This window comes from Daucus carota, chromosome 9 (genome assembly GCF_001625215.2).
Source record: "Daucus carota subsp. sativus chromosome 9, DH1 v3.0, whole genome shotgun sequence".
NCBI lineage: Eukaryota > Viridiplantae > Streptophyta > Magnoliopsida > Apiales > Apiaceae > Daucus > Daucus carota.
This window is the reverse complement of record NC_030389.2, coordinates 41,415,104-41,438,758: the sequence shown is the minus strand read 5'-3', so window position 1 is coordinate 41,438,758 and position 23,655 is coordinate 41,415,104. Positions and strand designations below refer to the sequence as shown.

Genomic DNA, 23,655 nt, shown 5'->3' with positions numbered 1-23,655 from the left:
TAACCCGATCAAAAAGTAATTGTTCGTGTGTGCGTCCCCGAGACACATATTAGAAAATCCGTATGAGATATTTTATTCTAAATCTTTTCGATTTCAACTATTCAGTCAAATAATTGCAGTTTCTTGTCGTCAATCGAAGAGAGCTAGCCGTGTAGTAAGATTACAAAGTTAGGGATTAATGCTAACGAAGACGCAATCAGCTTTAAATTAATTTGATTGAACTACTAAACCTAGCTAGAGAAGCATACCCGAACAATACCGGGAGATCGATTGTGCCCACGATCCTGACCTCATTTCCAGTGAATCCGTAAAGTGGCGTCAAATTTTGGTCGCAAACTTTTCTTTCGCCTATATCCATCCTGGACAAGGCTCCTTGGTAAAGGATGTCCGCGGAACTTCCGTCGTCCACCAGTATCTTTTTGACAGTATTGACTCCGATCTTGGTCGTAATGACCAGGGCATCTCGGTGCGATTCTGTCGCATTTGGAGCATAGTCATTATCAGAAAAGGAGATTACCGGGGAAGGATTTTTCTTTGGCCTTTTGGAGTCAATACGAAATACTTCGTTCTGCTGTCCCCGCGGCTGGCTACCGGGAGTAGGAAATGGCTGAAACCCTCCTGAGATAACATCTATCACCCGATCTCGGGGAGGAGTGTGGGCTCGGTACTGTTCTTCTTTGACGGCAAAATGAGCCAGCTCCCCGCTTTTGACCTTGTCTTCTATGAGGTTTTTCAACTGAAAACATCTATCTGTGGTATGCCCCGTATCCTCATGATACTCGCAATAGCGGGTACTAGGAGCCCTGTTAGGGTTCATCGGCCTGGGCGGTCGATAATTTGGATCTGTCTTGAGGATTGCCAATATGAAGTTAACATCCGTGGTCAGCTTGGTGAATTCTCTTTCTTCTCTGGGTGGACGTGGTGGCCACTGCTGTCCAGATCTTTGCTTCGCCGGAGAAGCACTTTGGCGATCACGCCTCGGAGTTCGTGTTCTGCTAGGCTCTGCCTTGTCGTCACGGTTCGACGGTCTAGTGTCCGCCCGCTTTGACTCCCAGCGAGAGCCTCGTGGCGACAACCTTTCCTGATACCGACCTGATGACCGACGAGGTGGAGTTGAGGTTGTCTGAATGCTCCCCACAGCCTCCTGTAAGGTCAGCCTACGCTCAAATATCTGCATGGCGGCCTGTAGGGTTCGGGGGTTCTTTTCGAAGAACTCCTCCAACAGCGGGCCGTGGCGGCGCTTATCCACCCCTGCGGCCAGGTAGTTGACTGCCAGCTCGTCTATGAGATTTGGTATGTCTGCCATCTCTACGCGGAATCTTGCCAGGAAGTCTCGCAATGATTCGGACGACCTTTGGCGCACTGTCATTAGCGAAGCCGTTATCTTGCCTCCCCGTTTGTTGCTGGAGAATCGAGTTCGAAACTTAATTTTCAGCATCGCCCAAGAATTGATAGAGCGTGGAGGTAGATTCTGAAACCAGCTGAGTGCGTTGCCTTTCAAGCATGTGCAAAAGAAGCGACATCTCGTTGCGTCCGTGTGACCTTGGAGGCTCATTCTTCCATCAAACGTATTCAAGAAGTCTGCTGGGTCGGTGGTCCCATCAAAATGGTCCATCGGCGGAAACTTCAAGTTGCGGTCGCCCGGCGCATTTTCTATGTCCTCAGTTAGAGGGCTATCATTGAGAGTGTCAAACCCGCCGGCCTGATTACGCACATAATCCTTGCACACAGCCAAATCGTCCTGTATCCTGGAGAGCTCCGGGATGGCGACTTTGCTACCCCCTTCGCTCCAGCATGTTTCAGCTCCGTACTCCGCCACACTGGACTGTTTCTTCCGGTACTGCCTGGAAGCCACTGATGTCGCCGATTCGCTTCTGGCTGAACAAGCACTATCGACCGATGGGCGCCACGTTGGGTCGCGAACCGAAGTCCGACCCCGTGACACCGTTTGGTATTCCGGAGCTGATACCCCTTGATGTTCAGATACTCCAAGCTTCTCTTGTAGCCGCATGATCTCTTCCCTTTGCTGCACTTTCAGCTCCAGGAGTTGGCGCCGCTTGTCTAGGGCTTCCACCTCCGCTTGCAGTTCTGCGTTAACTTCCTCCTCAACGGTGCCTAACGGCTGTCTTAGCCTTTTCAACCTCTCCAAATGGAGGCGAGCATCGCTAGACAAAACCCTCTTGCCTTGCGGTGTTTCAACCAAGGTGCGGTGCTCCTTCCGGCGGGGTTTTTTCCTTCTCGTCGGATCTGAACTAGCTGGCTTGTCCCCTGAACTATCCGACGTCTCACTTAGAAACAGTTGTCGAGATGCAGGGGGCCTTCTGCTCGAATTTCTTATGGTGTAGAATACGCGGGTGACGGGGATACTGTTGCCATCTCCGCCGCCGTTCTCGCCACCTTCCTCTTCTCCGATTATCATTGTTTCCGATCTGTTGGCTGAATGAGACCTCCTTCTAGCGCCAAATGTCGGGGTCTATTTCTCCCCAGGTTCTTTAGTCTCAAATTGCCAACCTCTTCTCTAGGGATAGTTCCTTTCCTTTTATAGTGTCTCTCCTGGGCTTATGTTATAACGGGCTTTTTGGTGTGGATTATGGGCTTTACACTGGGCTTGGCCCAACAGGAGGACCTCATGATATCAAGGTTTCCATGCATGGCCAAGTAGCTAGCTAGCTAGCTAGGGATTCTATTAATTATTCATGCTCCACATATCACATAACACAGGGGTATATGAAAGTTTCAGAAACTGTGATAATTTTTTTATGAGATCGTCATTATTAATAGAATTAGAGTCAATAAAAATTTGTAACCCGATCAAAAAGTAATTGTTCGTGTGTGCGTCCCCGAGACACATATTAGAAAATCCGTATGAGATATTTTATTCTGAATCTTTTCGATTTCAACTATTCAGTCAAATAATTGCAGTTTCTTGTCGTCAATCGAAGAGAGCTAGCCGTGTAGTAAGATTACAAAGTTAGGGATTAATGCTAACGAAGACGCAATCAGCTTTAAATTAATTTGATTGAACTACTAAACCTAGCTAGAGAAGCAAGTTCAAATGTGGTGTGCTTAAAGAATGTAGGGCACGTTGATCAAAATCAAGAATCAATCAGTTGCTTATGCTGGTCCCCATCGCTTGGAAGAAGCCAGTGGCACAGAGGCACTCACGTACACATGTAGCTAGAACAGAAAGCCAGGGCTGAAATATCTTAGATCAAGATTAATTTCAATGGTCATGCAAGATTAGCCGGAGCTGAGAAAAAATATTGTGTTAATTATGAAGGATGAGATGGGAAATTAGGAATCATAAATTTATAAAAACACACATTTGATCACAAGCATACTTGCATTGAGGCTTCAACCTTAATCCATCTCCAGTTGCGCCACCTACATGCACTATGTTTTGTTGATGAATGTGTTCATACTTTTATACATCACTGTAGATGAGTCGGATTTGCTCATTACAACTTCAACGAGTACTAAAAGAGAATAATTGTCCAGCAATTACGTAACTAAGAAGCTATTTCTGTATTTTAATCATAAATATAGGAGTAATTTACACTTTGCACCCCATAAGTTTAAGCGCCTTTTCGATTCGGTCTCAAACAAAATTTCTTGTTAATACGCATCATAATGTTTAAAAAGCGTTTCGATATGCATTCTTTTAACTATTTTCCATCAAGTTGACTGTTAAAACTAACGGTTGCAGGAGTAAAATAGTAATTTGTAGACTTCCTTCTATTGATTCTTTCCATACAAAAGTGTTGTTTTACCCCTGCAACAATAATTTTAACAGTGATCACTACACCAATTTTGGCCATTTATGACGGATTTTTTCCGCCTTTTCCGTCGTAATTAGTACCATTTACGACGGAAAGCTATCAACCGCAACATATGACCCCACTACTCAATTTATCAATTGCAACATATGACGGAAAAAACCGCCGTATTTTGTCTTTAATTAGTTAGATATTTTAACTTACGACGGTTAAATTACGACGGAAAATTAAAACTTATAATTCTCATTTATTTTCCGTTTCTAAAACAGATATAATTATATAATTACATTAACTTACGACGGAAACGAAATCCATATTATTTTCATTTATTTTTTCTCTTTAATTAGGTAGATATGTTAACTTACAACGATTAAATTACGACGAAAACCATTTTATTTTCATTTATTTTTTGTCTTTAATTAGGTAGATATGTTAACTTACGACGGCATAATCACGACGGAACTGAAAACCATTTTATTTTTATTTATTTTTTATCTTTAATGAGGTAGGTATGTTAACTTACGACGGTTTTTTTCGCGGGAAAAGATTTATTATATTTTATTAGGTCGCACCTGAATTCTAGCGAATCATACGACGGAAGGTTGGTACGTCGTAAGTATTGACGAGAACATACGACGAATGGTGGTGTTCCGTCATAAATTTGGCGCTCCGCCTTTTCTGTCGTAAGATATCCGTCGTAATTGGTCAGAATTGGTGTAGTGGATGATGAAATATGGTCAAAGAGGTGAGCAATTTCAAATATATAGAACTATGTAAACGGACAAAAACCTGGAGGATGCATTTGAAAATTATCTAAAACTGTTGTTAAAGAGGTGGACCCTAATTTTTTGTGCTCGGAATTTGGTTTTCTTGTAGTTTTATGCGTATCCGTGTGTAAAAATAAACATTCGGTGGTCCAAAATGGGCAGCTAGATATATGTGTTACTCCGAATGAGGTCCAGATGAGTACATGATGTTTCACAACACAGTGCCCACGGATTTAATTGCACAAAAAGCTGATCAGCTCCCCACCATTTCTGGTCCATCTATAATCGATAATTCCCTTCATTTCTCTTTCACATCATCAATCCTGTACGACTCATTGTGCCAGAGACTGGAACATATTTGTCTGCTACTACCAACTTATAATTATCCATTTTCCCTCGCATGTGAGGCTTCAATTGCTAGCCCTACGTGCATGGATCGAAATTCTATCCCGACACATTTACGATGAAAGTGAAAACTTGCGACACAAGGTAAATTACCGACCATTTTTAAAATTTATAAAGACGCCAGCAAAAACCACAGAAAACTTCCGTCGCAAATAGTATTAATTACGATTGAAAAGGCGGAAAAAATCTATCGTAAATGCCCAGAATTGTTGTAGTGACGGATATTCGACTCGTTTCAATTTCAACGGGATTCTGGCAAATTTAACTAATTTTGACAATATTCTCTCCGTGGAATTTATCCGTTTTTCTTGGAGAAGTTTGGAGCTTATTACACTTGAAGTTGTCGCGAGTCACTACCACATACCACATTGCCACTACCATGAAAAGACAATAGTACTGATAAATGAAAACCTAACTGGATAATGATCTTCTATCCACCCTTGGAAAATGACTAAACGATACTCTAACGTAGGATGAAAATTGTCCAGAGAAAAGTATGCTGAGATTCATGATACAGACATTAGATTTTAACCTAAACACTGTGATCCACAACTTCAACATCCTCACTCACAAAAAATCGCGGATCCTCTTGCTGGCTACATACAAATTCCATTTATTGAGTCCTGTCAAGTCCATCATCCGAATCTGCAGTAATTTTACTGCAGCACGAGCTGCAGCTCGAGCACCACAAGATTTGTTCGCACAGAACATATCTACTAATGCGCAAACCTTTCATTGTCCCCACGGCCTTTGATCATCGACTGCAACATTTCTCCTACTTTGAATGTTTTCGTTTCTTGTACCTATCATGCTTTGCTGTTTGATTAATCTTGACTATCTCAAATTGATCCAAACAGATCAGCCTTAGAGAGTCGAACTTTGAGACCTCCGCTAAACCTGAGCTCTGATACCATGTTGAGAACCGGTCCATCTAAAACAATCATGCTCTGCGGTTTGATTAATCTTGACTTGATCCACACAGATCAGCCATAGATGTCAAATACTGGTATACTCTTGTTACTTGTAATGTGTAACTCATCAGGACAGTCAACAGTGTCATAATTTTCAAGTTTTCAATTGGTAAAACTAGTTCTGCTAGACTGATAGTGCTGTACCATGGTCCCCTTTTCTCGAACGGTTGGCTAAGCTTTTTTACAAGGTTCCTATCCTGTGTGTTGAACAGATATTTCTCGAACGGTTGGCTAAGCTTTGTACGTAGGTTAATATGTCAGAACAGATATTTTTCGCATAATCATCTCTTTTCGCTTTCACATTTCCAGTAAGAAATAAGAACTGAAGGAATCAACGTAGACTTTTGTTGCAAACATTTCAGAGTTCTATCAGTTTTGATAAACATGCAGCTAGTTTCAGATGTCCATGATAATAATTCATGTATTAGAATAATTCATTCAAGAAAACAAGCTTAAATTCGATAAACTGAATATCATCAATCAAATTTAAAATCAACATAAATTACTGACTATGTCCGGCTTAAATTTGACAGGGTCATCGTACCCGATTCACAAAAACTAGCGTTTCATGTACCGTATCATGTAGCTCGTACCCAAACGACCCATGAACCATGCAACACTATTCGAGCCCCCCCTAAAATCTAGTCCTGGTTCCGCCACTGAATTTAGTCAATAAAACTTAATATATAGTGTATTTAATTACTATATGAATTTTAGTCGCGGTAGATACTAATTAGTCCCTTTTGTTGCCGTGTATATATAACTAAAATACAAATTTAGCTATCACGGTACATCCTTCATACATGAGATATGAAAAACCTGACATATGCTCCAAGTTACAATGTCTCATACTTGAAAGACTCGATCAGAACTATACCATAGATTCTCTCATATTTTTATTCCTTTCTTATCTAATCAGGATAGGTATGGGGGTATTAATATATACAGAAATGTACTACCAGGAACAGACACAAAAGGGCATCTTATTAATTACTTTAATGTAAGATGTACAGCATTCTTTTTATGAAACTCCATCAATATGAAATATAAAATGACTCTTTGAATCTTTCCGTTTGTTTCCATCTTGCTATCAAATATATTAGAGAGGTTACAGGAAATAAAAACAAGTATTACAAACAAAAAAAAATCAGATTCAACCATAGAGAAACCAAGTATTGAGTACTGACGGATGTTGCAGCATTATTGACCAAGAGTTGTTTAAGAGTGTTATTGAATTATTGTTGAAAAAAAGTGGTGTACGAATGAAGAAAATAACGTTGTTGGTGTGTTTTCTTCAAAAAAAAGCATATTATAGGACACCCTGGTCTGCCTATGATTTTTTTCCTAAGAACCTGCCGATTAGTTTCATAACCAACACATGTAGGTAAATCGAACTAACTGGGTGTGTTTTGATGATGACAGATGTGACATTGTGTTCGTTATTACTTCTAATTTATTTATTCCTTTATTATTATGTTTATTAAACAAAATAACACATTCTGATATCTGTATATAAAATTTATTTGCCCTGCGTGATACATAAATTATGTACCTACTTGACCCCGATATATTTATGAGCTGGAGTTTGGTGAGTAGAAAACGCGGTGGGCAATAATTCCGGAAATACAGACATTACAGGGCAAACTCTTTACTGAAAGAGTAGAAAGGTGAGAATGCCAGCACACGCATGGCACAGATGGACCCTGATGCTCATAATATTTAGGATCCTATGGGTGAGAGTCTGAGAGATAGTTAAAAGTCTTGAGACCAAGGAACAAGATATGACAAACTTCACTGTTTTTCATAAATCTAACTTTATGTTGCTTTACTTTGTTTCATAAACAGCACAGATAGTCATGTTCATGTGCAAAGCATTTGGTGTTAAAAATAGGTTTAACTACAAGGACTGGTAAAAAAGAGTTGCTCTTTAAACACAAATACTGTCAAACTAAGCAATTGTTTGCACTATTATAAGTTCATAACAGTACATACTTAACCTTTGAACATTCATGCATCTCACAGTACATTTTGTAATCAAGGAATAAGGCACATTGACAAGTTCAAGAATTAAAAGTCTTTAATTAAACTTATTGAACTCTGCAGCTGCTCTGAGTAGAAAACTTCAAGAACAAGGAAGAGACGACTTACCTGTTTACCATGTGATTAGGTATCTAAAGTAGGGCAATCCACCAGATTCATGAACTTAAACCTGATCTTAATATGATTCAAACAACAGTTCAACACAAAAAATTAGCCCGATGCAATGTGCAATACACAAAAAGTATCTGAACATTTGAAAATAAAATGATGCATGTTCGAGACCGTTTACAAAGTGTTAAATTAAGTTAAGACATAATTCCGTCCTGCAGTAGTTACATGTTTCGTCAAAATGGAATCTTATACAAAATATAGTCACGAAAAACAAACTGAAGAGGAAACTCGTATATTGTAGAACCAAGTGGTCTTTTTATATATTCTGCAATAAGTTATCTGCCTATAATGTGTATTTCTATAACAATGGGGGAATCCTTCAACAAAATATTTGTTATATGTAAATGAGGAATATAAGCATCCATCGCTAGCATTATTCCATGGAGAATAATCCGAATCTGGACGAAGCTACTCGATAACAACGTTTGATAAATTTGAAAGCACACATACAGATAGAGATATGCATAATACACAGTAAACCAACAGATAACACCTCAGAGATTACAGTGTGTGAATATTGCGCCAAATTAATGGTTTTAAAAGGAAGATAAAACACAAATGCTCAACAGACCACATGTATTGTAGTATTATTAGCTCTATTATCTTCCTTATTTTCTTTTTCTGTGGACAGAATGTAGCTACCAAGAACTTGCTTAAAATCAAACCTGTCAAAAATTCTAGTCCCACATGTAATTTCTTTGCCCATACCTAACAGCACAAAGTGGCCCTGTAAACTCACAAGAAATGCTAAATCTCACTTTATTTTGTTAAATTTACACCCTTGAGATTCATCTAAAACCCTTAAAAATGTGTTTTGACCATCACAGTCGAGTCCTGATGTCTTCCATATGGGCGGCTGAGCTTGTCGAGCTCTTGTCCCCTAAATGTAGGAGCAGTTGCCTCAAAGATGCTGCTAATGCTACCGACAGCTTAGCTTACCTTTGTCCTAAATTCATGCCCTTCACTAACAATTCTAAGTCACTTCATAGATATATATTCCCTTCTCTATAGTCATATACTACCATCTACCTGTTATAACACCCTTTCTTTTCTTTTAACAACACAAGTTTCTCTTACCTTGTACTACACTACCTTCTCTTCTATACGGTATCCGTATAATAAGATTAGATTCTACTTTGGTTTTTGTCAAGAGCTGTTACAAATGGAAAGCATTGGAGTTGAGGAGAAAGGTCTCAATCTTGAGGCTACTGAACTTAGGTTGGGTTTGCCAGGGAGGGACAAGATTGAGAAAGAAATAATCTCTAGCTTCAACAAAAACAAGCGAGCAGCACCTAAGTCTGCTGAAGATGATGGATCAGAGGCTAAAGCTGATACCAAACATCGTGACCATGAAGCTGCACCTGCTGCCAAGTAAGTCACTGCTGTAAATAGTTTTATCACGAAATTCTGTCTGAAATATAGAAAACTAATGAGTATGTATAATTACAATTTACAGGGCACAAGTGATTGGGTGGCCACCAATAAGATCCTACAGGAAGAATAACTTTGCACCGAAGAAGGCTGAGGCAGAGTATGGAAATTATGTCAAAGTAAGCATGGACGGAGCACCTTACCTAAGAAAGATCGATTTGAAGGTTTATACTGGCTACAAAGATCTCCTACAGGCTTTAGAGAACATGTTCAAACTCTCCATAGGTATTAATAATATAAACTTATTTCTAACCATTTATGTACATATCTTCATGCTAATAAGATTATATGATATGTTTCTAAATGTCTCGTGGTATGATCTGGTTTTAGGTGTATACTCTGAGAGGGAAGGTTACAAAGGATCGGAACATGCACCTACCTATGAAGACAAAGATGGTGACTGGATGTTAGTTGGTGATGTTCCATGGGAGTAAGTCCTCCTTCTTGTTCCTGTGTGTTTTGTTAGTGGTTTAAGTTTGATTAATAATTCTTATGCTTACATCTATCTTTTTCTCATTTCTTCAGCATGTTTATGTCGTCCTGCAAGAGACTAAGAATCATGAAAGGGTCAGAAGCCAGAGGATTGGGTTGTGCGGTTTGAAAGACCCTCAAACGATGACAAACAAAAGCAACTGTGGAGGAGATCTCTTCTTTGAAGAAAATTTCCAGCTTGGGTTCTCGAAAGACTTCTGATTTTTACTACCTTTATCTGGGTACCAACTGGGGAATTAGCAAGTGAAAGTTTCTTGTAAAAGTTATAGTTTCTCTATGCTGTATATGGCGAGAAGATCACTACTAGTTTTGAGCTTTTATTTTAATGTTCTTGTTTGCAAGTTGTAACATATATTATCAGACCAATTGGTTATACATGTTTGTTTGCTTTAATTGTATGAACTATATGTAAAGTAGTTATTTCATATACATATACAAGTAGAAGATACATAGTTGGTCCTAGATAAAAGCACAGATAACATAAATATCCTACTGCTTATCTATCAGGAAGTGTTCTTCAGCTTAAATTCATAATCCAAGTTCATAAAAGAAACTTTCAGGAAGTTGAATACTAGTATGATCCTCTGAGTAATATTTCGTGGTCAATGTAAAACGCATCTAAAACCATGCCAATCGCAGTATTCCCGGGTCGTCAATTCATTAGAGTAAAACTATACTAGGGACAAGAACCAATAATTTGTTTTATCAAGTAATCCATAGGATAATTTATGCACTAATCCCTACAGTGCATATCTATTCAACCAGATTTCTCCTAAATCACCACTAATCTTATCCGAGAATTGTTCTTCTAATTAAAGTGACCAACGATTATCTGACACCTAGCTCCGCAATTATTAGTTATCAGCAAAACAGGATATGACAACACATAAGTCCAATCTGTACTTAAAGCCTTCTAGTGTAGATCGATATTGCCAAACCTTCATTATCAATCAAATAACAGATGAGATGGTAAAGAGAAACAAACTCCAAATTTTGGATTAGTTCCTGAACTATAAACTAACTGATCTCTGCTTATAGTTTTAGTCTGAATAGTAAATCCAGAACGAGCATTCTTTTTATAAGATTTTAAAAGATTATAGCTCATTGCTTGACAGCGTTCTTTTTGAGATTGTATCACAACTAATAGTTATATTTAAAATTGAAATCTAATGTTCATCAAATAATTGCATGTTTATGATATATAATATATAATATAGTAAGATGTTAATCTATTATGAGGACTGCATAAGAAAAAACCTATTCAAAGACTATAACATTCCAGTACTCTTTTAAGACGTAAGAACTGTGAAAACATAAAGGCTTAGCATCTTTATGTTATTGTAATTCAAAGGTTATGTCACACCTCTTCTGGACATAAAAGGGAGGGAATTCAGACTGGTAGGGTGCACACATATGGGACTACAACGAGTAAAAATAGCAACAGAAATAAACTTATATAGAACATAAATGTCATCACTAAACTGTCACAAAGTAGGAATGAAACTTAGCAAATGTTAACTTGATAAATTCAGGACTAGCAAATGGCAACATCGAACAGTAGACATGAATATTGGAGACGTCAATGTTTAACATCAATAGACAGTTGTGCAAGAAGGGTTTCAGATTGCAGACAACAGTACTTAGTTCTTTCCACCAAATATCTAAACTTTATAAAAACCACAAGTAAAAATGTGTAACCTCATTTAGCAAAAAAAGAAAAATGTCCAACTAAACTGAAAGAGACAGCCAGTGAACCCAACTTGTTAGTTGTTAGCCTACGCGTGTAATATATATATTTGTTTATAGTTTTCTAAGTTGATGTATTTGTGTTCTCAAAAAAAACTGTTGACATCCTTGCACGATTTTGCAGAAAGGGCAATTGAGTTTTTTCTTAGTCAATAAGCCCTGCTACTTGGTGGTGGGTATGAATGGAGCTCTTCTAAGTAAACTCAAAGTCAGAAAGTAAGAGAATCTCATTGAGCAGTGTACAAATTTTTTGTGCTTTGTATTATATATCTTAATGAATATTGGTTGGAAAGTGATGATTGTTTTGGAGCGCTGTGCGACAAAGCAAACATCTCACCAATTGTTTACTCGAAGGTGGAAGCATAGAATATTTCAAACTTATATAAAGATGAAGGGTTCATCTCTTTTTATCTGGTGCAGAATTAATATTCCAAGAATGCAATCTTTTGTACTCTTTTAACATCAAGTTTAATACAATTTGCATAAAGTTAGAAACATGACCACAAGGACATACCTGACATATTGGTCAAATGACTACTTGTTATCTGGTAGCCGGGTAGGTCACAAATATGAACCATCAAATATAGAAGGTAAAGTCCTGTACACCTAGACTTTTCCCACACCCTTCCCATACAAGAACTCAACCTGTACAGAGTGGATGATTTACTCTTAAAATATAGGTTGGGGGTATACCCGTCGTTTTAGTAACTAAGAATGTCGACAAAATGACTAATAAGTAATTTCATTCTTGTCCCATTCGGATTCTGCTAACAGAACAGAAACTAAATCTATTTCATCAGTCTCATCTATTGTCAAAGCAAACATTATGTTAAGCTTGGAATGTGGTACTTACCTTCAAGAGTTATGTGTCTGGCACTTCCAGGAAATCTTTTTCATATTTTAGTTTTCTAAAGACGTATTTATATGTGTACCACTTCCTTTTATATCATTCTTGATCTCTCCCTAATCCTTTGTCCATGTTCCTTCACATTTTATTGTAACACGGTATTTCAATTCTTGTATTACATAATCATCATAATTGGTTTTGGTGCAGGCAGGAGTCTCTTATGGCGGACACTATAGTAGCTTAGCAAATCAATCATGAAGATAAATGTATTAAGAAAACTGATGAGTAAGAAAACAATTTTTTTATATGAACTCAGATGCTCAACAGAAATATCTATATAAAAAAAATGTGCATTACTGGGTAAATAGTAGCCTAAACATCACACTAAGCAAAGGGTATCAATATTGTGCTACCTCCTCCATAATTGAGACAGCAATTTTCTTCCGAATATAGTAAGAGAGGGAGAAAGAGAACCTCAAAGAGTGAGATATACCACTTTAGAAGAGCTAATTTCCAAATCCAGATATTCTATCGAGGATTCACTTCACAGCAGGTTCTTTGATGTACCTTTTATCTTTTTCATATGTTCACACCTGACAAAACGCCCTTCATTGCCTAAAGTAATTAAGATATTGATCAGAATCAGTCAATTATCTGTTTCTTAATATCCAATAATCACTAAATTAGTTGATAATACAGATTATTCTACAAGATGTGTGGCTACACTAAGGTTCCGAATATGAACCGTTTGGTTGACATTAGAAATCTACTTTCAAAAAATCTGTGAATGTGCCGCAGGACACATTCCTTTAACCTCTAATTTGATCTGCCAATATCCATATTATAGGGACAAAAAAGTGCACTTTACAAGTTGCCCATCAGACATATGAAAGCTGCATATCTTCTGTAAGCAATTCTAAGATACTGTATATGTCATCGGCATGTCTGTGTGAATTATCTGCCATGACAAACTCATGAACAACTGCTCCCAACTCGATCCAACTAGAACCTCTGTTTTTTCTCACTCGTTGAGACCTGATCATTGCTCTCACATTAGAAACATCACGCCATCGTCCAGCTGAAGCATATATATTGGATAAAAGAATGTAGTTTCCGGAATTATCTGGCTCAATCTTAAATAACTCAGCTGCTGCAATTTCCGCTAGTTCAACATTACGATGGACACTACACGCTGCAAGTAAAGCTCCCCAAACAACTGATGAGGGTGCCATGGGCATGCTAGCTATTAAGTTATGTGCTTCCTGAAGGCACCCAACACGGCCAAGGAGGTCAACCATGCAGGCATAGTGCTTCTCTGTTGGTTGAGTATCATACTCTTCAATCATTTGTTTGAAGAACCTCCTCCCTTCCGTAACGAGACCTCCATGGTTACAAGCACTCAAAACTCCAATAAAAGTTACACCGTCGGGTTTTATATGCTCTCTTTGCATGTCATGAAACAAAGAAATGGCTTCATGTCCCAATCCATGATTTGCAAAAGCTGCAATCATGGTACTATAACAAAGCAAGTCTTTTTCTGATGTCGTTTCGAACACTTTCCAAGCCTTCTCAATGCTGCCACATTTTGCATACATGTCTATTAAACTGGTTATGACATGTAAATTAGAATAGAGTGAGGGTCCGATATAATCATTTATCACCGACTCAGCCACATCTAAAATTCCCATATGTGAGCAAGCCGTGATAATACCAATAATCAGAGTTACGTCTGGCTTAATACCCTGCTCCTTAAACTGTACAAATAGCTCCAAAGCGCGCTGTGGCTGCCCATTTTTGGCATAGCCGGCGATCATTGTAGACCAAGCAATCAGATTCTTCTCTGGCATCTCTTCAAACACAAGCCTGGCCTCGTTCAAATCACCTAATTTAACATATCCATCTACCATCATCGTCCACGAAGCAACATTTTTACAACGCATTTTGCCAAAATAGCTTTTAGCAGATTTAAGGTCATGTGCCTTGCAAAACCCCAATAAAATTATATTCCAGGTTGTGACTTCATGCATAGGCATTGCTTCAAGTAAATTGACAGCAGCATCAAGATCTCCAATGTCGACATACCCAGAAATCATTACATTCCAAACAGCTAAGTCTTTTGTAGGCATAGCCTCGAAAAGAATTTGTGCCTCTATCATATCACCGCCCTTGACATACCCACTAATAATGCTCGTCCAAGAAATCAAATTTCTTTCCCCCATACATTCAAATAACTCACGTGCAACATCGACTCTACCATTATTTCCATACCCCGATATCATCGAATTCCACGTAACAACATCCTTCTCACTCATCTCATCAAACACCAATCTCGCCAAATCAACTTCCCCACACCTCATGAACAAATCAATCACAGCATTCTGCACCATCACATCAAAACCAAACCCACATTTCCGAACAAACCCATAAACCGCCTCCCCCTCTTTCAATCCACCACTCCGAGCCAATGCCTTAAGCACCGACATAACAGTAAAATTCAAAGGCGGAATCGACAGACCCAACATACATCTAAACATACCAAAAGATTCACCATACTTCTTATTCTCAACATACCCATGAATCATTGAAGTCCACAAAAAGGCATTTGGTTCAGGAACTTGATCAAACAACTTGTGAGCATAGTTGATTTCTCCGTAACGAAAATAAAACCTGAGAACTTTGTTTAAAAGAATGTCGGATGAGTTCACCGAGCCTTCGATTACGAGTCGAGAATGCAGAGATTTTAGGTCTTTTAAAGTGTGACATCGGTTGAGTAGGTTAAGTACTTTGTGATTCATTTCATACTATTGTAAATGGCGGGAGAGAGCTGATTTTTGAACAGAGTAATTTATATATAAATGGGCTCGGGTCTGTGGGCTTTCGGGGCATCTGCTACCCAAGCCCGATTTGCAATTGGGTCTAAAAGTAAAGACTGTTAAACTGCAATTAATTTCAAGAACGAGTTATAGCTGGCAAAATAATTTTTAACTTTCGATGAAAATACTTTTCTGTGTAATTATTTATAAATTGATTTTTAGTAAAAGAAACAGCTTAAAGTTAAAGTCAAAAATAATTTTTTGAGCTAACTTAGTTTGTTATATTATTTTGTAAAATTTCATTATTTTTTAATGTTGATTTCCCTTTTCAGTCACTTTTTTATCCTCAATTCATGACTTTCTTTCCTCCAGAAAATAGCTCGTCTCAGCCCAAGACATTGACCAACTTCACAATCACACAACACTTCATCTAACAATTATAAATCATTACATCTTACAAATCTATTCATAATAATAACAAAAATAAACAATAATAATAATTGAGTTAATCCCACAAACAAAGCAGTCAATCCTTGACTAGCCCATGAAAATATGTAATTTTACAATATGAAGTGATAGCGGATTAAACAAAAACGTAGCTCCAAAATTTTCAATTTGCATGGAGCATTAGTGTCAGTGTCGATGACTTCTCCAATTTTCCCTATATAATTAAAAGTAAGCTTCATAATCCTTCCAAAGAAATCCGGTGTCAGCATTTCTTTTCATTTTGTCCGGTATTCGCAGATTCCCTCATTCATGCCTGCACACAAAATATCACAAAATGAATTATTACAAAAACAGGCACCCAACAAATGATGTCATAGTTAAACAGTATATCCAACATCAGAAAACAGTAAATCTAATTGTCAAATTATATATTAGTGCCTTGAAAAACGAAAGCTAATCTGAACCAGATTTTGGGTTTGACACATTATATCACCATAAAACTGGCAGAAACAGTATAGAAACAATTTTAAACCTCTCACCTAACAATGACTCCAAGCAAACGATACACTTACCAGCAAAAAGAAAACTACCTTGTAGCCCACATGTACACAGTACACTACCTGCGCTTTTCCGCCAAAATAGCAAAAACAAGCTAAAAAATTTCTAATCTCCCACTTAAGCATGAATCTAAACTGTACATTTAACAGAAAATAAAATTACTGCCTTGGTGCTGCATTACACTACCTGCTCTTTTTTCTTCTTGGGCCGTCTCTTTCTTCGCGGTTTTCGAGCATCAGAGTTGGAACTCAAATTGCTACTGTTGCTTGTAAGTGAAATTGTGTTTCTCCGGACACCAGAGTTGCCACTGAAATTGTTGTCAGTGCGTGGATTTGAAATTGCCCTATTTCTAAAATTTAAACTCGGATTGCTCCTATTGCCAGCATGTAAATTTGAGTATCCATCGTTTCTAAAGGATGATCCGCTCATGCTATTTGACAAGGCGAAATCTTCAGGCCTGCGTGTGAATGGTTTCTTGCTTGATGAGCCTTCAAACCTGGGCTTTACATTAACTGAACTTAACCTTTTAGATGGCCCAGGTGGAGGCATTAAAGCACGAGCAGATAACTGCCGCTGCATCAATTCATCAAAAGCAAGAATAGTAAAAGATCGCACTAGCATCCTTCAACATTATAAGGTATCAAAATGCAAAAGTCAATTAAAAAACCTGAGTTTTCTCATCACTTGACATCCCAGATGCAGCTTTGCCAGAAGTACTAGAAGCTTGTTCCCTGCCACCAAAATAATAAAATAAAAATTAAGTCTTCAACTCAGGACTGCTCGTAAAAAATAAAAATTGAAGGCAAAGGCATTGTTCATACATCTAACAATTATATATATGAAACAGAAATTAAACATGCAGATAACATTATAAAGTACGTTACTGTAAATTTCCTCAGAAACTTATAATAGAGCACTATTAAGACTTGTTCCTGAAATAAAGTCACATAATCTTCAAACAAGACTCTACTTTCAAAATATATTATGGCTTGGCACCTATATACTATATTCAGCGGGACTCCTATATTTTGTTTTATCACAGTATCTTTGACTATCACATACAAAGAAATAGCTAAAATGCTGTTCTAATCCATATATTTGCAAACTTAACTACCAACTTGAATATTAAATTACATGTACGTCAAGGTACCTTGTGCTTTTATCTGTCCATTCATCATCTGCATCAGCTTCATCACTGGAGCTTCCAATTAAAAAGAAGTCATCTTCACTTGGATCCAAATGACCATCATCCTCACTCCCAGTCTCTGTTATAGATCCAAGAAAATATCAGGAATACACATCTGATATGGGTACACAAGTTTACTGCACCATACAGAACTGAACAAGTAATCAGCTAGATAAGTACAAAGTTACGATTTAGAAATTAAAAGCCAAAAGTATTGCCAAATAACAATTAGAAACTTTGTTTACATATAGATTCTCGATGCAATCAAGTAAACATAAATAATTGATGTGTTGACATCTATCGTGTAGCTGATCGATGCTTAATATGCAACAGTAAGCTACTCTAGCATTCTAACTAAAATAAGTATGCAAATGAGCATACCTTCTAAATCTTTCCCACTTGCTGCAGCAGCAATTATATTTGCCTTGATCTGCTTCCGCAAAACATTCCGCCTATCAACAGTTTCCGTATCATCACCCCCCATGAACAGAGGTACATATTTTTCCTTTTTAGGAAAGAACTGCAAGTTAATTGGACAGAAAACTTTAGCTTATAGGAAGTAGATTGTACACAGAGAAGCTGATTTAACTTTGAAAGTATCATACTATGGTACGAAAGTGTGTTTTTAGTGACTGAACTAAACGCTGAACTTAGTGCATATATAGAGCCTAGAAAAAATTCTTGTACCAGGGCATGCTTGTGCATATCACTTGTAAGTCTAAATCAACTAATAACTCCAATATATATATATATATATATATATATATATATATATATATATATATATATATATATATATATATATATATATATATATATGATTTGGTATGTTTGCCAAATAACAAATTATGCCATAAAACTGAATCATAAGTTTAAAAAAAATTGGAAGTGGCAAGTTAAAAGTAACTTGTAGCGAGAAATAACTCAGAAGCACATCTTAGCATCTGTGACATTCCTACTTAGATCTTCAACCCGAATTACAAGTCAAATCTTAAAAAGTAGGTAGGAGATCAATACTGCTGCCAACTGATCCAAGATGCAGTGTTTGTAGAAGTATTTTTATGGTTCATTAAATTCTCTTCATAATAAATTAATAATAGATAGTATCTATTTACACAAGTAAAATAGATATATTGATTAGGCTTTCAGCTTTTTGGTAAAAAGAATAATAAAATAAGATTTGAAAATAAGGACTAAAATGATATTCATTTAAGTGCAACTTAAAACATAGCATGGAGGATATAATAAGGTAGAATGAATACTGTGGTCACATTAAAAGTTCAGCTAATTAAGCTCAGAAGAAAAACAAAGAAAGAATAATTAGTTAAGAAGTACTTATTTCTAGTGCCATGAACTCAAATTATATTTGCTTACAAAAAACAGATCACAACTCACAAGTGATAATTAAGGTGATTTGTAAGTTGAAACAAAGATTATAAGAGTCCAACTTGAATGAGAATGGGAGAGGACACTGGCCAGTAAAATAAATATGTGCAGATGCATAGTGTTTGGGTATTAAGTCGCTAAACTATTTTATATGCAATGACCCACATCAATTTTTGATTCTTCAATTGGGAATATTACACATTTTGCAAGAACTTGAAATTGCAACGACCAGTATTTTAGGGTATATTAGAATGTACTGTATGCTATGCCAAATAATTAAATGAGACAAAAGCACTCCAACATTGAAAGCACAGTTTAAAAAGTCGTGCAGAAAAGGTAGGGTGCATGTTTTGGAGCTCGCTTTTTTCCATTTATTTTCCTGTGTCAGTATGTGGGCAAAAATGCAAGGGGGTTGTTTCGAAGGACATGGACATGCTGAAAGAAGGGATCATGTAAAACACAAGGGGATTGTTTTACAAGGACATTGACATGCCAACATACTCACATAAAAGAACATGGACACGTCTGTCACTCTGTGTATACTCATATTTGCTTTATTGACATATTCCTTCAATTAAGTATATATTTTGCCTGACATCAAAGTCACGCTCTCTATAAAAGTTAAATGTTTCTAACAGTGCCAACTAACAAGACGTAGAGACAACAAAACTGTATTTGCACCTACGCAAAAGTCATCCTCTACATGCAAATTGTATATGTGTACTGTATTTCAGCAAGTAGAGTCAACAATTATATTTATAAACAATACCTTAAAGACTTCTAACTTGTAAGCAAATCACAAATTTTAGTTACAAAGTATTAAATAATAAGTAAAAGTGCAGCTAGCGCGTACTTGTCACAGAATACTGTTGCCACAAAGAACTATGAATATAAATGATAAGCTATCAAATAAATGTTTACAACTATGAGCACACTACATCTGGTTGAAAGTCACATTAAATAAATTCTACATGAAAGCAAAATGCAGTGTGTACGTGTGAGGCCAAAAACACCCCAAGTTACTCAACCATAAGAAATAAAGGTACTCCATCCCATAATACGCTTTTTAAGAAAAAATTACGCATACTAAGAAACTTTAACATTAAACATAGTTTGCATCCTCATTAATTACCTTGAATTAATGAGTACAGAACTAATTCCAATACAAAATTTGACTCTAAGCACTAAATCAATGGAAAATAGTCCATTTTTTTCTTGGAAATAAGTAAATACAAGAAAAGTAGTAGGAATTGAATAATTGATCATTAAAATTGTATTGAAACTTGATATGGACAGCGTTTTGTGGGGGGGAATCTCCAAAAGAGACTTGTTTATGGGATGGAGTTAGTATTAGTTATCGCACACCAGACAAAATTTAAAAGAAGAAAACACAATGAAGGACCAGTAAAAACAACATGGAGAGTCCCTGTCTCTCTCTTTAGTGCACGTCAACTCACTTCTCTTTGAGGCTGTACATTGTATCAAAAACAATGACGGGATTTTGCTAGTTAAGGTACTAAGGCAGGATTGCTATGCACACACAATACATTCACGAATTTGTCAAAAGTCAGCCTTAGTATTCACTATTGAGCTTTGGCTCAAAATTCACAAGATAACAGATTGCTATTGCATCCTCTGGATATTGATATGGTGATAACAAGATGAATAAAGTGTTCTTCTATCTGTAAGAAGAGTTCCCTGTGTCATAAGATAGCACCACAATGACAGTTATATTGGACAAACTTGTACTATATTTGTATCTCGTAAAAAATTATCAAGGTTTATATATTAATGTGCACATGCACACACACATACATATAAATTTCTTATAATCATTTGCCATGATCCTCAGAAGTTTCGAAATCCTATCACGAAGATATCCTTGTAATGTAACTAATTAATCAGAGACATCTTACCAGATGCTTGATTAAACAAAATGTGCTCTTATGGATGAAGATGCAGCACAAATTCTGGTGCTTAACATATTATCATTAAAACGTGCATTTTGTGACTTCCATCAGCTACCAAGGCGGTGTAATAAGCTCATTGTTATACATAAAACATCAAATGCTAAAAAATATATTATAGAAGTACATGTAGCCATTAGTAGAAGATTCAGAACTTATGATGCCCTAAGTTTCACTAATGCAATAATAGGTAGATGAAATAAACAGTTAGCTGCAAGGGTGTGCAGTGTCCACTATGGCTTACCCTAACATATTCAAGGTCCTCTTTCAGTTTTAAAAGCTGATCAGATATCTCAGCTTCTTGGGTCTGTCCTGCTGAAATACGATGCTGTTTTTCCAGACGTCTCATTCTCCGTTCAATTTTCCTCCTCTCTGACCATTACCCACATATTCATGCACAAAATGGAACCCATTGCATTTTAGAATGTGTCAAATGAGGAATCAAAATAATAACAGTACGAAATGTGAATTACAGAAATAGATTTACCGAAAAACTTTTTTTTTCTATCCAGCAAAAATGTTTTCCGTTCATTAACCAAACGTGTCTGAAGTTCTATCTGCTTCTTGAGCTCTTCTAACTTCTTTTCTTGGACCTCTCTAACATCGGCAGGAAGATCCTAAAAATAATTCACTAGATTCAGTATTGACATATGTACCTAAGAACATAATAACTGCAATAGATATATATAACACACACACACATATCTAATGAATATAATTGTATTACAAAAAATTTAATGAAAAGGGAAATAGATCTCCTCAAAGAAGTAAAGCATGTATATGTTTTTAACAAGAAAGATCCAACTCAAATCCCACACCCACACCCATGTCATGCCTGACGGGGGTATGATGGCAAAACTGAAGAGTCTTGGTAACAAAGAAAATATCTAGGTGTCTGCATAGCACTAACAGAAGTCATATTCTATGCTGATCTAACACCAACTGAGGCGAATAAGGATTCCATTGTTCAAATGCAAACCAGCTAAAGCTATAATTAACATTTTGTAAAAAAGATATTCATCATAACCAAATTCACATAAACTTCGGACAAACCAATTTCTCCTAACAAAGAAAATATAATTACACCTAAACAAAAATTGAAAATGTCCACCAAATTAATAATTTTCCATTTAATCTGATCTACGAATTATGATTATTTTCCATATTTCCAGAACAATCAATAAAATTGCACTTTTGACCTTAATTACAATAACGCCATCCGATTAACCAAATCAAACCTCAACAATGTACATACTAGTACCAATTATGTTTCAATTACCATCAACATAAAACCAATAAGCAAAACTTGTGCAAAGCATACTGATGAGTAAAGCCTTGGCCCTTGCCCCGCAAAAGTTAAAACTCGTATATAGCACATATTAAACTAAGTTACGGTAAAAGACACGCGGCCATCTTTGTTCTTATGTACATCATTAGCTTGGAACCAACTAAATCTTTGCTTGAATTACAAAAACTCCCATACCAAACTTAAACAATTCCCGCACTTCGAGCACACTAACTAAAACTTCACATTATTCCGAAATCACGAAAAATATCCTACCAGAAGACCTAAACAATACTCAAAAGAGGCAATAATAATTCAATTAACTAAAAAATTATAACAACTTACTACAACAACTAACCCAGCTTCATATATATAGACACACACATGTGTGTGTATAACTATGTAAGTATAGATTAAAAGTGATATACCTTACGGAGAAAACGCTCGGTGGATCGAATTTGGTTCTTGAGAGAGCCAGACGACTTGGACTTACTGGGCTTGGGCTTGTCAATGGCAGCGGTGGCGCCTTTGGGCCGCCGATTATTCGCCGGCGGTTTGCGCTTGTTATATCCTCCGTGGCCCATTTTCAGACAAGAGATGCAGCACAAAACGCACAAGTGATATGAAACACAGAAGCTAGTGCATCAATTTGCGGAGGTTGCTCATTTTCTGTAACCTAGCTTTTTGTTTTTTTTATTTGGTGAACTTTTAGTTAGGGTTTGGTCAGGATCACCGTAAAAAATCGGAACAGTTCCGGTTTTTCTGAATTCGGATTTCCAGATCCGATCCGTTTATGTTTTTTATTATAAAAGTAAATTTATTTATAACAATTAATTAAATTATTTAAAATAAATAATATTAAATAATATTTTTAAAAAATTATAATATTTTGGCATTTGCAGTAAAGTAAAGGAAATACTATTAAGATTTGTAATACTTCAAATCGAATATGGGTATTCATGAGGCATTATATGAAGTAAGGAAAAAGAACGAACAAGGATAAACTAGAGACGAATTGCTTGCGGTTCAATTAATATAATGCTCTTACTCAAGTTTTCTTACTTACAAAGGATAATTGATGAATGCAAAGACCTCTTGTGTGGATTGCAAGCTCAAAACAACGTGTAAGTTTGTAAAATTGCATGCGAATAGCGTAGCTCACTACCGAGCTAGATACATTTGTTCAATAACTGAGTATAAACAGATAGTGGGAGGTGTACACTTCAAATTTTATTCAATTTTATGTGATGATTTGATGTAGTAATGAAATCTATCTTTCGTGGCAAAAAAGAATGTTTATCCACAATGACTTGACAAAGCCTCGTAACATTTTTTAAATTAACATTTAAGTTTTTTATTTTCAATTG

At 36.7% G+C, this 23,655-nt stretch overlaps 3 protein-coding genes across 3 annotated transcripts; 1 reads left to right on the top strand and 2 right to left on the bottom strand.

Moving 5' to 3' along the window:
• The first annotated feature begins 9,096 nt into the window (after window positions 1-9,096).
• LOC108203156 (auxin-induced protein 22D) lies at window positions 9,097-10,446 on the top strand. The gene is made up of 4 exons (XM_017371919.2): window positions 9,097-9,501; window positions 9,587-9,786; window positions 9,892-9,991; window positions 10,087-10,446. Exons 1-4 carry the CDS (start codon window positions 9,293-9,295, stop codon window positions 10,160-10,162), a joined length of 585 nt encoding a protein of 194 aa, XP_017227408.1. The 5' UTR covers window positions 9,097-9,292; the 3' UTR covers window positions 10,163-10,446.
• Window positions 10,447-13,295: 2,849 nt separating this feature from the next.
• Window positions 13,296-15,467, bottom strand: LOC108202286 (pentatricopeptide repeat-containing protein At4g02750). Its single transcript, XM_017370673.2, has one exon. It carries the CDS (start codon window positions 15,439-15,441, stop codon window positions 13,525-13,527), a length of 1,917 nt encoding a protein of 638 aa, XP_017226162.1. The 5' UTR covers window positions 15,442-15,467; the 3' UTR covers window positions 13,296-13,524.
• Window positions 15,468-15,866: 399 nt separating this feature from the next.
• On the bottom strand, window positions 15,867-22,993 carry LOC108200437 (rRNA-processing protein EFG1). Its single transcript, XM_017368587.2, has 8 exons — window positions 22,717-22,993; window positions 21,491-21,620; window positions 21,248-21,375; window positions 18,032-18,170; window positions 17,615-17,729; window positions 17,132-17,195; window positions 16,651-17,037; window positions 15,867-16,219 (listed from the first exon to the last, which is right to left on the bottom strand). The coding sequence occupies exons 1-8, from the start codon at window positions 22,870-22,872 to the stop codon at window positions 16,214-16,216; spliced, it is 1,125 nt and encodes a 374-aa protein (XP_017224076.1). The 5' UTR covers window positions 22,873-22,993; the 3' UTR covers window positions 15,867-16,213.
• Window positions 22,994-23,655: the final 662 nt, after the last annotated feature.

What these genes read in the sequence shown, in the direction of transcription:
- LOC108203156 (XM_017371919.2), top strand. Translation starts at nt 9,293, where the DNA reads ATGGAAAGCATTGGAGTTGAGGAGAAAGGTCTCAATCTTGAGGCTACT. An exon ending in GAAGCTGCACCTGCTGCCAA is followed by an intron (nt 9,502 to 9,586) that starts GTAAGTCACTGC and finishes TACAATTTACAG; the next exon opens with GGCACAAGTGATTGGGTGGC. An exon ending in GTTGGTGATGTTCCATGGGA is followed by an intron (nt 9,992 to 10,086) that starts GTAAGTCCTCCT and finishes TCATTTCTTCAG; the next exon opens with CATGTTTATGTCGTCCTGCA.
- LOC108202286 (XM_017370673.2), bottom strand. Translation starts at nt 15,441, where the DNA reads ATGAATCACAAAGTACTTAACCTACTCAACCGATGTCACACTTTAAAA.
- LOC108200437 (XM_017368587.2), bottom strand. Translation starts at nt 22,872, where the DNA reads ATGGGCCACGGAGGATATAACAAGCGCAAACCGCCGGCGAATAATCGG. An exon ending in TAGAAAAAAAAAGTTTTTCG is followed by an intron (nt 21,376 to 21,490) that starts GTAAATCTATTT and finishes GGTAATGGTCAG; the next exon opens with AGAGGAGGAAAATTGAACGG. An exon ending in AGGACCTTGAATATGTTAGG is followed by an intron (nt 18,171 to 21,247) that starts GTAAGCCATAGT and finishes ATTAACTTGCAG; the next exon opens with TTCTTTCCTAAAAAGGAAAA.